Source organism: Capsicum annuum, chromosome 3, assembly GCF_002878395.1.
Source record: "Capsicum annuum cultivar UCD-10X-F1 chromosome 3, UCD10Xv1.1, whole genome shotgun sequence".
Lineage (NCBI taxonomy): Eukaryota > Viridiplantae > Streptophyta > Magnoliopsida > Solanales > Solanaceae > Capsicum > Capsicum annuum.
In genome coordinates this window covers 247,231,937-247,246,730 of record NC_061113.1, presented here as the reverse complement: position 1 = coordinate 247,246,730, position 14,794 = coordinate 247,231,937, and the positions used below count along the sequence as shown (strand labels likewise).

Sequence of the window (14,794 nt, the reverse complement as noted above, 5' to 3'; positions counted from 1 at the left end):
AAACTGATAAAAGAAATGGATTATAGAGTGTTTTGGATGATTTAAATCGCGTGGAAGAATTTTGGGATGAAAAATACCAAAATACCCCTGAGGAAATAAAAAATGCCGCAGCAGTCCCTCGGTTTGACAGACTGACATGCTGAAGTAAATTGGGTATAACTTTTTACTCCGATGTTGGATTTCGACGAAATAAATTGCTTTGGAAAGAGAACTCAAATACCTTTCATTTGATATATAGAAGGCCACCCAGTTCATTATATAACAGAAGTTATGCTCGACGAAAGTTGACCCAAGTTGAAGTGTCCACTAAAACATACTCGATAGAATTGTTTTCAACTCATCTTTGAGTTAGGAGATTTTTGTGAGCTCAATTCGTATCCAAAGGTATTCCCACACTGTAGGATTTATCACCACACATATATTAACAAAGAATCATCTAGTTCGGGTCAATACGCGTAGAAACGACGCTTTGATTTCTAGTCCGAAAAAAATGTGGGGTGTTACAATTTTGGTACATGGAGCATCTTTTCCCCTTCTTTCCTCAAGCACAATTTATTATCCAATCGAAAGCCGAAAATATTTAGTACTTCCTCCGTTTCAAATTATCCGTCCCAAATTGAGATGACATAGCTATTAAGAAAATAATAATTAGTAATTGTTAGCTATTAAGAAAATAATAATTAGTAAAATAATAATAATAATCCAGATGTATTTACATTATAGTGAATGTCTATCAATATTATCAAGATCTACTTTGATATCTATTAGGATTTGAAGCATCCGTCTTTTACTCAGGAGTAAATTTCCCCTATAAATAGAGGGTTTTTGTTCATTGTATTTACAATCATATAATCTCTCATCCTCAAGAGAAAATAAGAATTACTCTCTTCTCTCTCTACTCTTTTTTTTTTATTATTTTATAACACGTTATCAGCACGAGACTCTACCAAACAAGATGAGATTATAAATGTAAAGGTAATTTCAAGGTTAGTAATTCCTTATGTTATCTGTCTTTTGCTATTAATAATATAATATATTCAAGTTGAATACGATGCATTAAGACCACCAGTCTCGTTGGTAAGCATCCAGATGTTTCACAGAATCAAAAGCAGCGATATAATATAGTCAAGTACACACGTATAAATTTTGCAAGAAAATCACTTTCTGCCAAGATGTTTTAGCCTATAAGCATTGTTTGGTATTCACTGAATCTTAATAAAAATTATTTTTTAATTCTTTATTTATTTATATTTTGCTACTAATGGTTTAAATATTGTTTTATTTGTATGTATGTATACTTTTTCAACCTCTGTGATGCAATTTAGTGTTAGTTTACAAAAGTTAATTTTAAAAAATAAATTATATTATTGATTGAGGGTAAGACGATAGATTTAAATTTTACACACTGCCGTCTCAAATTTGAAGGTTAAGGTGTTATTTTATTTCTTTTCATATGACTAATAATCTTACAAAACTTGAGTTCGTTGCCTCGAGCAAGAACTACCTCTTACGGGTGTTGGATGTTGAAATCCACTTAGATGTTATGGATCTTGGAGATGCCATAAAGAAAGAAAATACAACATCTAATCAAAATCATGCAAAGAATATAATTTTCTTGTGTTATCATCTTGACGAAATTATGAAAATTGAATACCTTACTACTAAGGATCCACTTGTTTTGTGGAATAGCCTAAAAGAAAGATTTAACCACTTGAAGATGGTCATCATCCCCAAAGCACGATATGAATGCATACACTATGAAAATAAGATGTTGGGTTCAAACCCCATCGATTTATTGCCTAAGACGCCTTTATATGGATAAGAGACTGAGTTTGAATCTCAATATACCATACTGATGATATTATGATGGCTAAGGCAAAATAATGGGTATTTGGTGAAAATTCATGAAATTCGACCCATTGAATATGCTCCATTCCATGAAGTGAATGTGGTAGCAATATATGATAAGTCTGAAATATGACAACTTACTTCATTCTTGAGGTGTATGTGGCAGTAGTGCATAATATGTCTGAAAGGAGACAAGTGATTGAATGCACGAATATAAGCGTGAAGGGACAATATGATTATGATCATCAAAAGTGATGATATTTTCACACACATATTATGATCATAAGATATGATAGAGAAAAATTCTCTACATCATATGTATGCCTCGATTTGCTTCTGAAGTAGCAAAATTTTGAAAGAGGTTATAAGTTATCATAATTTAATAGGCTTACGACACGATTATATTTCATTCCTGAGGAATGAGAAGCTTATTAATGTGAACGTGTACTTGATTGTGATGGTATCACAACTCACCTTCGAATGAGGCAGAATAACTAAGAAGAGTTATTTCGAAATCTACTTCTAAAGTAGTAAATATGAAATTTATTCATGTAATAGTAAATCTGAAATTTACTAAAGAGAAAAAAGTACATGTCATGGTAAACTTGGAGTTTACTAGAATAAAAGTTCATAAATTGATATTAACGATTGTGTCATCTCGAAGATGTGCATATTGAATATTAGACATGTATTGAAGAACTAGAAGATTCTTCGAGAATTGTTTATGTCATTTGTTTTCATGATAAGTTGGTTGGACCAACTAATGTTGGGATTGAATTCCTTAAATCTGAAAAATATAAAAGGTGAATAAAGGCCCGTTCACCTATCATGTGATATGTTGAAAAGATGCATCAATAAGATGATCACATGCACATTCATTGTCAACCTGCAGTTGACATTCATAAAGTTGTTTGTTCAATAAAATTGAGTTAAGAACATAATTTTTAGATTGTGCAATCAAAAAATTATCTTGATGATGATGGTTTGGCATTGAATGCCTTCAATAAATAGCTAAATCATTGCTAATGAGAACAAAGCTTCATGTGTTGGTTTGAAATATGATATGTTGCATACAATAACACTTGTATGCATTAGACCAATAAATCATGATTATTTCTTCCCCCACAATTGGTTCAAGGTTATGAACCAACTATTCTATCTAAAAGTTTTGATGTGTGGTATACGATTAGTGAATATACCATGATGTACAAAGATGGATTCCTTAAAGAAGATGGAGGATGTATGTTAGTTTTCCTAACATAAGGGGGAGATTATAAGCAGCTAAGAAATATGTTAGGAATTATCATCAGATCTTCATTCAAAAGATAATTCAAGTCAAATGCCAAAAACATCTCATATTTAGCTGCAAGTGCTCCTATTTTGTGTCCTTAAAAGATAAAGTCTATGCATGCATGAAGCATGATAGAGCAATCAATTCCAAATGAAATAATCCTAGAAAAGGATAAGGAACAAATAATCATAATAAGAAGGTAATATGCGCTTGAAGAGCCTATGACATAATACTTCATGAAACCTCATGAGAGGTTCAGGTACCTGAAAATAATGAAGTGATGAGATCTCAAAATGTTATGTCGCATTGTGAACCGATACTAAATTATATATCATCAATATCTTTGACACAATATTGACGCAATATTATGAAAGATTACGAGGATCTTAATTCTACTTTAATTTAAGCATGCTGACATAGAAACATTTATCAAGTGACATGAAAGGATGCATCTTGGTAATTATTAAACTTATTTGATTTACAGTCCAGATATTTGAAGATGTCACTCATGAAATGTTGAATATTGTCACTTGACAAAACTTATGTGGAAATTTTTTAAGGATTCAAAATGCTTGAAGCATATAAAAGTTTCTGGGAAACTTATTTATAATCCTTATATTGTATAAGCTTATAACTTGAAAATCATTGAAACTCTTGTAGAGTTTTCAAAGCAATAGATTATTTGCTGAAATTCGAAATATATTGAATTGGATTGGTTATGAAGTACCATATCTTAGTGCAATTGATGCACTCTTGTACCTTGCAAATACTACAAGGCCTATAGCCTTTTCGGTTAATATGTTAGCAAGGTATATTTCTACTCCTACTAGGAGACATCGAAATGGGATAAAATACATGAGCTTATTTTATTCTAAAGATTGCAATCCTAATCTTATTGGTCATGCTGATGTTGGGTACTTATCTGACCTACATAAAGCTTGGTCTCAAATAGGCTATGTGTTCATATGTGGTATACAAAGTAGGCTATATATTGGAGATATATAAAGCAGTCTATCGTAGCCACTTCATCGAATCATGCTGAGATAATAGCTATTCATGAAGCAAGCCGAGAATGTGTATGGTTGAGGTCCATGGTACATCTCATTCGAGAAAAATGTGGTGTGACATATGACAATCTACCCACAATTTTATACAAAGATAATGCATCATGCATAGCACATCTTGATGGAGGATTCATAAAAAGAGATAGAACGAAGCACACTTCATCAAAACTTTTCTACATACATGAGCTCCAAAAGAATGGTGATATTAACGTGTAACGGATTCGTTCAAGTGACTGTTTTATTCACCAAGTCTCCTTCAATTGCAACTTTCAAGAAGATGGTGTACAAGACCGAGATGCAAAGGTCAAGGATGTTCTCATTAGAGGGAGTTAATATGCGTTGTACTCTTTTTTCCCTACGAGGTTTTGTCCCATTGAATTTTCCTTGCAAGGTTTTTAATGAGGCGGCCGAAATGCGTATTATTAGAGATGTGTACTCTTTTTCCTTCACTAGATTTTTTTTCCTACTGGGATTTTTCTAGTAAGGTTTTAACGAGGCACATTATCTACCAATTAGACATTCAAGGGGGGAGTGTTATAAATGTATCTACATTATAGTGAATGTCTATCAAGATCTACTTTGATATCTATTAGTATTTGAAGTATCCGTATTTTACACAGACTAGGAGTAAATTTCCCCTATAAATAGAGGGATTTTGTTCATTGTATTTATAATCATATATGATCTTTCATCCTCAAGAGAAGAAATAAGAATTACTCTTTCTTCTCTCTCTACTTTTTTTTTTTTATTGTTTTATAACTGTAATATAATTTTATCATTTTGCCCATATTAGTTGTGTCATGTTGTTAGTTCCAATATTGATGGAGTTATTATATGGATGATACCAAGACACTTTTTGCATGGATAATTAGGATTATCGGATTACCAAAGTCTTTACAACATTTTTCAAGATTTGATAATTCAATGCTAGTAACAAGGAGTAATCAATTACTAAGAGTATAATGGAGGAAAAAATTGTATTGTCCTGATTAATGGAAAAATAAAACTAAAATGAGAAATCAAATTAGGAAATTTGGAATGGGTAATTTGGAATGGAGGGAGTATTAACATAGAAATATTCAATGACAGTGACAACATGTGTTTATACTCGAGCTATACATTTCTACAGTGGATTATTAGTCCAACAAACCGTATCCTTACAATCTGAAAACATTAGCTTAGATACCAGTCGAGGCAGTGAGTGAGTTCAATGTAACTGTAATCTTATTACTATATGGATACATTTTTGTTTTCTTCTTTGCATACAAATTACATAGTTCGAACTGAAAGCAAAGGGTTCAGTTGAATCCATGGAACCCGCTTCACATATACCTCTGTAGTCGATTATCCAGTAAAGCCAGACTATAGTATGCACGAATAAGATGTCTATGACTTGGAAGCAAAAATAGCTTCTAAATCTTTGTACAATCCTCTTGGTTTTGACTTGAAGTCTGCCGATGAATCTTTAGATGAGCTCCCACTTCTCTTAGGATTCCAGAATCCGCTCCATCCAACGCGACTTGTTGATGGATCACTTGGAGTTGCATTACTATCTTTACTAAAGCTGGACTTTGCTAGTTCTCTGAATCTCTGCCAAGGTTTGTCGGTACCTGAGCTTCTACTACCCGAACTCCTAGTCCTGTCTGCAGATGAAGTAACATCCCCGGTTTCCTTCAGTACCCGATCTAACAGTGCAGACCCGCTTTCAAGCTTTCTGAGAAATCTTTGAGGAATGAAAAACAAGAGGAATCCAATTGATGCTGCTTTCAGACCAGAGCAGAAAGACTTGTCATCAGCACCGAGTCGCTTTGTCTGTCTGTATAATGCATACCACTCATTTACCATCTGGGCTGAAAATGCTATGAAGAAAAGTACAAGCATGATGATTCCGATTTGTGTCTCGTTTGTCTCTGAATCTCTTCCTATGAGCACAATGCAAGCGGCAAAAATACCTGTTTCGCAGGCGACTGAGATGATCTCAACAAGCTGAACCTTTTTTTTAATGAAAGGCTTCTTCAGAACCATAAAGAATAGCTGGAAAGAAGTGATACTAAGTAGGAGAACTATGGGAGATTTTGAGGACCAGTTCTTCAAATAAGTACCAGCCACGATTCCAAGACAAACACGCTTCACAAATTCAAGAAATGTGAAGTATATTCTTAGAATTCCAAACAACTTCTGGATGAAAGGCGCTTCTGCATCTTCCGTCTCATCGTCTGTTGCGATGACTTTTTCACGATACTTGTTAGGATTTCCTCCTGTAATCTGAGAGAGCATGTACTTTGGTGGACCCCTTAGATCCTCAAACAAAGGGCCAAACATGACTAGATATGTAGGATCGCGCGATTTTTTCCATGTCCACTGACCTCTTTTACCAGGGCCTAAGGTAACTCGGACTAATTCTTCATACCAATGGAATTTCTGCCCCACTTGGTGTACCTCCTTATACTGAAGTAGCTTCCCACATGTAATTCCAATAGAGAGGAACAAGAACAAGGCTAACAATAGAAATGATACTAAACCCAACAGCAGAATTCCAACAGCAATTCCTGCAGAGGTTCCTCCTAGAAAGAAAAAGAAGAACAAAACTTGTGCTATCGTAAACTAGATTTACAAATCTCGAAGTGATGCAGCAAGAAAATGTGAAGTGTACAGATCTCCTCTATTATTGAAAATTCCTTTACTAAATGAACGATATGTATGCTGGTAGTAGGATTGTTTAGGATCTTAATAAAGCTGCTAAAGAACGATCGCCCTAGATTATATGCAGCAACCGAGTGCCTAATTTCTAATAATTGATGAGGTTATAAGGAAAGAAGAAACGCATATAATAAGACCTGTCATTTGCATGTCCCCCCTCTACCCCAGGGAGGGGTATCAGGAAGAGAGAATTATAAGGTGAAAACAACTATAATAATGCAGGTACTGAAACTTTGACTCGTCATGACAAAATCTCTGCGAATCACGATCTTTCAGCAATGACAGTTCCAAAAGATGTAACCTGATCAATATTCGATTAAGGGAAGTGATGTCTAACTGTTCTACGTAAATGTTCTGTATTCAAGATTAGTCATTACAGACATCAACATTTAGATGTGTATATTGATGTCTCACTGGTGGAATGCACTCGGTGCAAAGCAAAAGGAGCACAGTGCATAAGAATTAGAAATACCTTTAACTATATTTACTGAGGCCTTGCAAATGCAAGGTATAGCCAGAATTACAAGAAAGATCTCAAATCTTGGGAAAACCAAGGCTCCATAGCTCCACTTTTTTTCTCTGTCCTTTCTCAGTTTTAAAACAAAAAGGACCAAAGCATGCAACAATATCAAGCTTCCCCCAATAACGGCTAACCAGAACATGCCTCTGTCGAAATCTCTCCACCTGAAAACGGCAGATGAATTATTCATTCACACTCGCTAAATCTCCATCTGTTGCTTAAAAGCTTGAGAGAAATATTTTCAGGTAGATGCTTGATCATACTTTTTTTTAACTAAACCTAAGCCCCAATACCTGAAGCATGGTCGGTATGTCTTACTTCGTACATTTAGTTGTGTGACAAAGACAGTCATAAGAGTGGTTCTAGCATGACAAATTGACAAGCTGACAACGTTTATTTCCCTTTAATACTATTGAATTGTGACAGCCAAAGTTCTGTTTTCACGTGTTTTGAAGGTAGTGTGGTTTTCTAGTGGTAACACTGACCTTTACTGCATCAGTCTGCATGTTAGTTATGCTTTGAAAAAGAGGAAACCAGTTGAAAATACTCTCCAAGCACATAGATTTATTGCATCGTTATCCAACAAATTGCAAAGGCAAACATTCTCTGACCACTTCACAATATTGTGATATGAGACATCTTTCAAAACTTACCCATTAGAATATTCTGGATCCACGATATACTGAGCTTCCGGAAGAAGATCCCGGCTCTGCAATTGAGAAGAACATTCACTGACGTGATCATGGAACAAAGATTTATGTTATTGTGAAATTTATGAATTCTTACCCCGAAGATTGATCTATATTCCATAGGACTAAGTGGCAACCCATACAATGCTGCAGCTTTGTTCACATCGTATTTGATTGGTTTCGTTCCAAAATCATGAATTTTAGACCCGTATGAATGAGGGTCTGTTGGGGAACCCGGTCCCATCATGAATTGATGCATGCTTCCAGCTTCCCATGGGAGCCTGAAGTAGGGAACACTCCATTGCAGGCCTCTAGCAAATTCATAATATTCAACTGGCAGGGTAACTGGCAACCATCTCGTCAATGCAAAAAACTGGATGTGACAAGCTATTCTCTGTTTCGTGACACAAAAAGAAAGCATGGTGTATTCAGAATGCAATGTCATGGATCAAAAGACTTTCGTAAATTTCAATGAACTCAATGGATATAAGATGCTTGGACATTCAAAAGAAATGAGTTCATCAACATTAGAGCCTTTTGAAATTGCTAGTGAAAGAGCATAAAGTCTAAATACTACCCGGATAAATAATCAATAGAACTCAATCATAATGGCATCTATGCCTTACGGCCGTTACAGAGTACTAACACTGGGAGCAAAAGTCCCGGCTACTCCAAACTCTACAAGAAAATCTCAGTGATCTGCCACACTGGAATTATGTTTTTCGAGAACGCAAATGCTCATCTCATGGTTGCTTGCAAGAATACACCTTAAAAAACCTTGGACTTAATGCCAAAAGCTAGTCCATGAGGTGAGGATTGCCCAAGAACATATAAGGAGACAACAACTCATTTCTCCTACCAATATGGGAAACTTAATACCCCTCCCGCATGCCAGAATTGGACATCAGGAACATGGATAACATAACATGAAAGCCTAACATTGGAATACACAATAACAGCGATGGACCCGACTCTGATTCCATGACTAAACCCCAAAAACTAGCTCATGAAATAGGATTATCCAAAATCATATAAGGAGGGAACAACTTGTTTCCTCTGCCAAACAACTTCATTAGCTTCTCTAAGAGCCTTAAGAGTTCTAAAATTCATATCCTGCCTCATGTATCTAACGACCAAAGCAGTACCCACGTGGAATGCAAACTGTATTGCATGACAATCATCAAGTCTAACATAAAGTTGTTAAGAAGGGGTATTTACAAAAAGATTTCTAGCAGGATCAGATGTCATTAAAGAGCTTGGTCTTGAGTATGCACCAACAGATTGGAGGCTCGCAGTTGAAACAGTGAGGAGCCCCGCCGCAAAAGCGGTAACCACGAAAGCAGCAGTTGCAAAGATGGAAAGCACTTCAGATATTGCTGGTACAGTATCTGTAAAAGAGTAAAAGGATATTGATTGTATACTTGAGCAATTAAACCATCTCTAAAGCAAAGGAAAGTCAGCTTGAGCAGAACTATAGAATATTACAGTGCCTGAGCCGGAGAAGATTAGATTGTAGGTTCCTATTTCTAGCAACATCACCAGTTACATTTTCAGGGATGCTCACAGAAACAAAATCATCTCTGGCTTGTATGTTGACAGTATACATGCGTCTACTAATTTCTTGAAAGCTGGAAATACATAAGAAAAATCAAATCAATGAGCCATGACTAGTACACGATAGTAATGATGTTACTCCTTGTAACTTGCAAAGGAAAAGTAAAATATTTTCTCCAAGGAAGATCAGTGTACGTGGAGATGCTAACCTTTGCAACTGTCCTCCAGAGACAGATACATGAGAAGAATTAAAGCCAAACACTGGCTTAACGAACTTTATCAGTACAGGAATTTGCTCTTCACAGGTCCTCTTCCTAGATGTTGTGCTCAACCTGACAGCTGGCCGTTGCATATCTGAAAGACCAATTATCAAGATATTGTTAGATAGTATATCAATTATTAGATATTGTGTCAGATACATAGTCAAATCTTGTAGGTAAAAGGCATGATCTCAGGGATCTGCTCTTAACCTTTTGTGGCTAGCTTTGTGTATATATTCTCATTTTGAGTATGAAATGAAATACAGTTGCATCATTAATACCAATAAACAATTATATTTTGGAGAAACGAATTAACCACCGTATCATATGTCTGCAGTACAATTTCATGTCATCTATATGTCAATACAACAGGTGAGCAGTAGAGACAATCTTTTCTTAATTTAGTGGAGTCTTCTTTCATAAGTTTCTAACAGGCAGTCGAACATACCATATAGAAAAGTAACAGGAGCTACTGGAGAAATGGATGTTCCCTGTCTGCTCAATATTAAGTCTGATCTTATGCTGAATGTCACTATGGCGGTTTGTGATATACCTCTAACCTGGAAATGTGCCGAAAAAATTGTGATTGTTCTAAGTACTGCAGTAGAATATTAAAGTACAATAAACTAGGAAAGAACTAACCTGAAATCCAAATCTTCGCTGTCCAAAGCTATTTCCACTAATGGGAGTAAGCGATCCCTGACTTAAGCTCAGGGAATTCAAAATTTCTGTAGATGAGTTGGAGATAGGTTCTGTAAAGTACAAATACATCTCCATGTTCTCAGTACTATTTGTTGCTAGCACGGTTCTCGTTGCACTATCTATTTGAAGGAGCCTTTCAGGTATATGTGTCCTTATATCAACAAACACTTTCCTTCTATCTGTTGAATCCAGTATCAAACCAAAGAGATTGGACTTAGTTAATTTAAGTCTTGATTGTTAACCAATTAGTTTTATATGCTTGGATTGGTTTCTCCAGTAAACTCCTGTGAAGATATCACATATGGGAATATGTTTCAATTGTCACAGAAAGACATGTCTTTGAATCATGAAAAAGGGAAAGCCTATATATGAAATAGAACATCTAATTAAAACGGAGAAGCTATTAAAGAACTGATATGAACATGACCATGGTAAGGCTACTGCTCACCAAAATGAATAAATAAGCTTGAATTTTCTGTCCTTCTAAATCTGTTTCCAGCAGGGTCTGAACAAAAGTTTTTATCCATTACCAAGATCACTCTTCCATACTGATCACGTGTAGACAGACTCACGACAACAGAAAATTTAAGGTCCGGCTCAATAACGCTGAGCGTGTTTGGCACGACCTGTCCAGCTCCATAAACGAGAAGCTGCAAAGAGAACACAGTTCATAACTAGGTTTTGAGCTGAAGAGATAATGAAAAGGAATTCCAAGAACTCTAGAGCTCCTACACTACTCTCCCAGTACAAAGGACAATTTGAGAATGCATTGGTGAACTTCAGCCAACGCTATATCTAACTAAGACTTCACTTGGATTTGAAAGGTCAAAACTTTGAAGGAAAGATACTTAAGACATCGTATATCAAAGCAAGCACCAAGCTCTCATGTAAAAAACGTCCCAATTAAAATAAACAACTAGGTCAGGGATGGCGGAACCCGTTGGGTTGCCAGTATATTTTAGCTTCTCAAGTACTTACATTGCAGGAATTCGTGGAAGAGCACCCAAAACCACCTTGGCTCCAACATGGCTCGGTGAAAGTGATGTCCACTGAAACATTGGAAGCATTTGTAAAAGATGTTGGTGTGGTAATGTAGGCTGTAGGGGGTATAGTGTCTGCAGAAGAGAAGGTGCATTAAATCAGGAAGAGGAAACATAAATAAATTTAAACTTTACCAAATGTTACAACTAGGCTAGAGTCCCCAACCAAACGCGTATCAACCTGACTATAATTTAGAAGGCAACTGCAACCTGAAGGTCAAAAATACAGTAGGACGGCACCTAAATAAGCTTAAAATTTGACATGAAACCTCTTAATTTGAAGTTGGAAATGGTTGGAAGATATGACACTGTAAGAGAAGTTTATCATATTATTACTACTTACTATTTATCAAGGGGAAGATTCCAAACCTATCTGACACATAAGTAAGATCCAGAGCTCCCCCTGATTATGTTCTATCCATATTTGGCGATCTATCCATAACATAAGTAGTAGCTAACTATCTTGAACAAAGAAGGTTCAGAAGCAACAAAAACAACTTAAGCCTTGAAGAGAGAACTCAGAAGTACAACATAGAAGAGAATGGCTGTTTTGTGTGCCCATAAGTGGCATCATCTAAGTACCATGAACTACAAGGTACTACCAAGATCATGAAAAGGAACAAAGGTCGAGGGCTACCAACAGTCCAGTTATAATGTGCACATCCAACTCCAAGAGATCCATTGGTGCAAACTTCAAAAGTATGATTTCCATCAAGCAACCGCGTGTAAATAATCTCTCCACCTTCACAAACTGCAGGCACGGAATCATCCAACTACAATAAAAGTAAATGCAGAATTAAATAGTGCGCAATGAAAGATAAAATTTTGTACTAAAGCCTGAGAACACGAAACTATCAAAATGCTCATAACGTGCAGCCCGGTGCACAAAACACCCCAATTAGCAGGGTCTGGAGAAGAATCGTACCCTAAGGGTGTGATATAGACAGTCTAACTAATGCAAGCAGACTGCTTCCATGACTCAAACCCGTGATCTAGTCAATGGAAATGACTTTACACTTGTTTTTCATAACTTGATACATGCAAATTGAAGGCCAATTCCCATTACTCTAATTGGCAAACTACTAAAAATGTACCAATTCAACGAAGGACATGTATACACTGTTGTAAAGCATGAAAACTGACCTTGCAATAAGTGGAGCAATTCGAACAAATATCACCATTGCCACCAACCAAAACTTGGAAACCAAATTTAGCAAAATCCCTGTTTGAGAATGCACGAGGTGTACTCAATAGCTTCAAAGCAACCTCTGAACCATCGCAGCTAACTCCTAAACTCAAAACGAGTAAAATCCAAGCATGTAAAATCAGCCACAAAATTTTTTCTCGAGCCATTTAACTAGAATATATTACATGTCAATGCAAACAATTTGCATGGTACCAACTTAAGCAAGAAGTACTTCAAAAACTTCTAGCTTAAAAAAAACAAGAAAAGAAATGGTTAGTATAGCATGAAAATGTAGGAACAGGGGAATGCAGAGAGAAGTGGATATTTTAGTGGTGTTAAAGAGATATAGGACATGAGACTGAGAGTGCAAGTGAGAGAGATAAGAAAAATAAAAGGGAACCCGTTTGCACTAAAACTGCTGCTGCTGTGCGGGGTCCAAGAAAAGTTCGACCACTAGAGTTTATTACATGAGATGCAATAAAACTCCTGCTATGTGCAGGATGCAGAAAATGATCGAACTACAAGAGTTTATTGTATGCAGCGTTACCTTACAGTTCTGCAAGAGGCTATTTTCACGACCTGTGGTCTCTTGGTCACATCAATAATTTTACCCATTGCTCCAAAACTCGCTTTCATTGAGAGATAAGAGAGAGAGGAAAAAGATTCCAAACGGGAAGAAAATAGCGTAATAAATGAAGACAGAATTGAGAGGGACAGTGGGTTGTGATTTGGTAATGAATGTGAGATGAGAAGAGAGAGAGGGAATTATAGAATTTTAATGCACTTTGAGAAAGTGATGAATTCTGCTACAGGACAATAGTTTGCCATGTCCAATTCTCCATTTGTTCGTGACAACATGGAAAAAATTTATGTCCAAGTTTTGCTATACAAAAATCCTCAAAAAGAATCAAATCAGAAGTATCTATAAATAAAATTAATATTAAAAAAATAATGACATATATACATAAAATGAAAAATGAATAGTTGTCACATTTTTTTTTAAAAAATATATTCTTAATAATAAGTTTTTATATATAAATTTCAAAAATCATATAGCTATATGAATATTATGACATTTTAAATTATGAATTCCAAAAATTTACATTCTTCTTAAATTTCATGTCTGTCCTATTTATGAAGTGTCTTGAAACTCCAATTAATAGGAAGAACATCTACCTAGCTACCAAGAGGTACAACTTAATATGTACACTAAAGTCTCTTACACCAATAAGGGTAACTTCAATTCTTAATTAAAGTCTCATTCTTCGGTTACAACTTATAAGTATGATATAATCAATGGGGGGGGGGGGGGGGGGGATAAAAAAATGCTTATTTCTGAGTGTATAGTGTCACAAGAAATCTTTGTGTAGATGTGGGAGATTGGTAATATAAAAATACAAGAGATGTTATTTTTATTATTATTTAAATTGATTTAGGAAAAATAATTTTTTTACATCTAACTCAATTGTAAAAGTTAGTTTGTAGAATTTGTTCAATAAAAAATGAGAATCTGTTTTGTTTACTTCTTATTCTCGAGTTTGATTTTTTCTATTTCTATCTAGCTCGTTGTCCTTATGTTGATCCGATACTTCACGAAATTTGAAACCTAACGATAGTTCGATCGACTTGTCTTGATAATGACCATATTAAAAATCTGGTTGCCAGTCGTACAAAAGGATGTAGCCTACTAACAAAGAGCACACCACGTCCTCATGAGTTGAGATTATTAGACGAAAAAACAGACAAACAAAATTCAAATGATTGTGATGCTACTTTTGCTAATGGGATGGTCCTAATATAGTGATCTACTCATTTAGCTAGTTCTTTGTCCACTTTCCATGTTCTTTTTTTGTATCGCATCTTTCTTTTTTCTTCTTCTTCTACCCTTTGTATTCTCCAAATTTTGATACATGGCCCCTCCTCAAAAGTACCAATTAACA

General features: G+C 35.5%; 1 protein-coding gene across 2 annotated transcripts; it reads right to left on the bottom strand.

Moving 5' to 3' along the window:
* Window positions 1–5,246: 5,246 nt before the first annotated feature.
* Window positions 5,247–13,230, bottom strand: LOC107862541. 2 transcript variants are annotated; one of them, XM_016708153.2, is made up of 13 exons: window positions 12,812–13,230; window positions 12,306–12,441; window positions 11,607–11,743; window positions 11,077–11,278; window positions 10,569–10,807; window positions 10,375–10,486; window positions 9,876–10,020; window positions 9,598–9,740; window positions 9,331–9,500; window positions 8,210–8,506; window positions 8,077–8,132; window positions 7,376–7,587; window positions 5,247–6,767 (listed from the first exon to the last, which is right to left on the bottom strand). In XM_016708153.2, the coding sequence occupies exons 1-13, from the start codon at window positions 13,019–13,021 to the stop codon at window positions 5,590–5,592; spliced, it is 3,237 nt and encodes a 1,078-aa protein (XP_016563639.1). In that variant the 5' UTR covers window positions 13,022–13,230; the 3' UTR covers window positions 5,247–5,589. The 2 variants fall into 2 exon arrangements, with proteins under 2 accessions (XP_016563639.1, XP_047265659.1); XM_047409703.1 differs by lacking the exon at window positions 11,077–11,278 and having other exon boundaries at window positions 12,812–13,220.
* Between the last annotated feature and the right edge of the window lie 1,564 nt (window positions 13,231–14,794).

Excerpts from the sequence above, each read along its gene's own strand:
- LOC107862541 (XM_016708153.2), bottom strand. The coding sequence starts at position 13,021 with ATGGCTCGAGAAAAAATTTTGTGGCTGATTTTACATGCTTGGATTTTA. Across the intron at positions 10,487-10,568 it reads AGCGAAGATTTGGATTTCAG|GTTAGAGGTATATCACAAAC; the intron begins GTTAGTTCTTTC and ends GCACATTTCCAG. Across the intron at positions 7,588-8,076 it reads GATCCAGAATATTCTAATGG|GTGGAGAGATTTCGACAGAG; the intron begins GTAAGTTTTGAA and ends TGCCGTTTTCAG.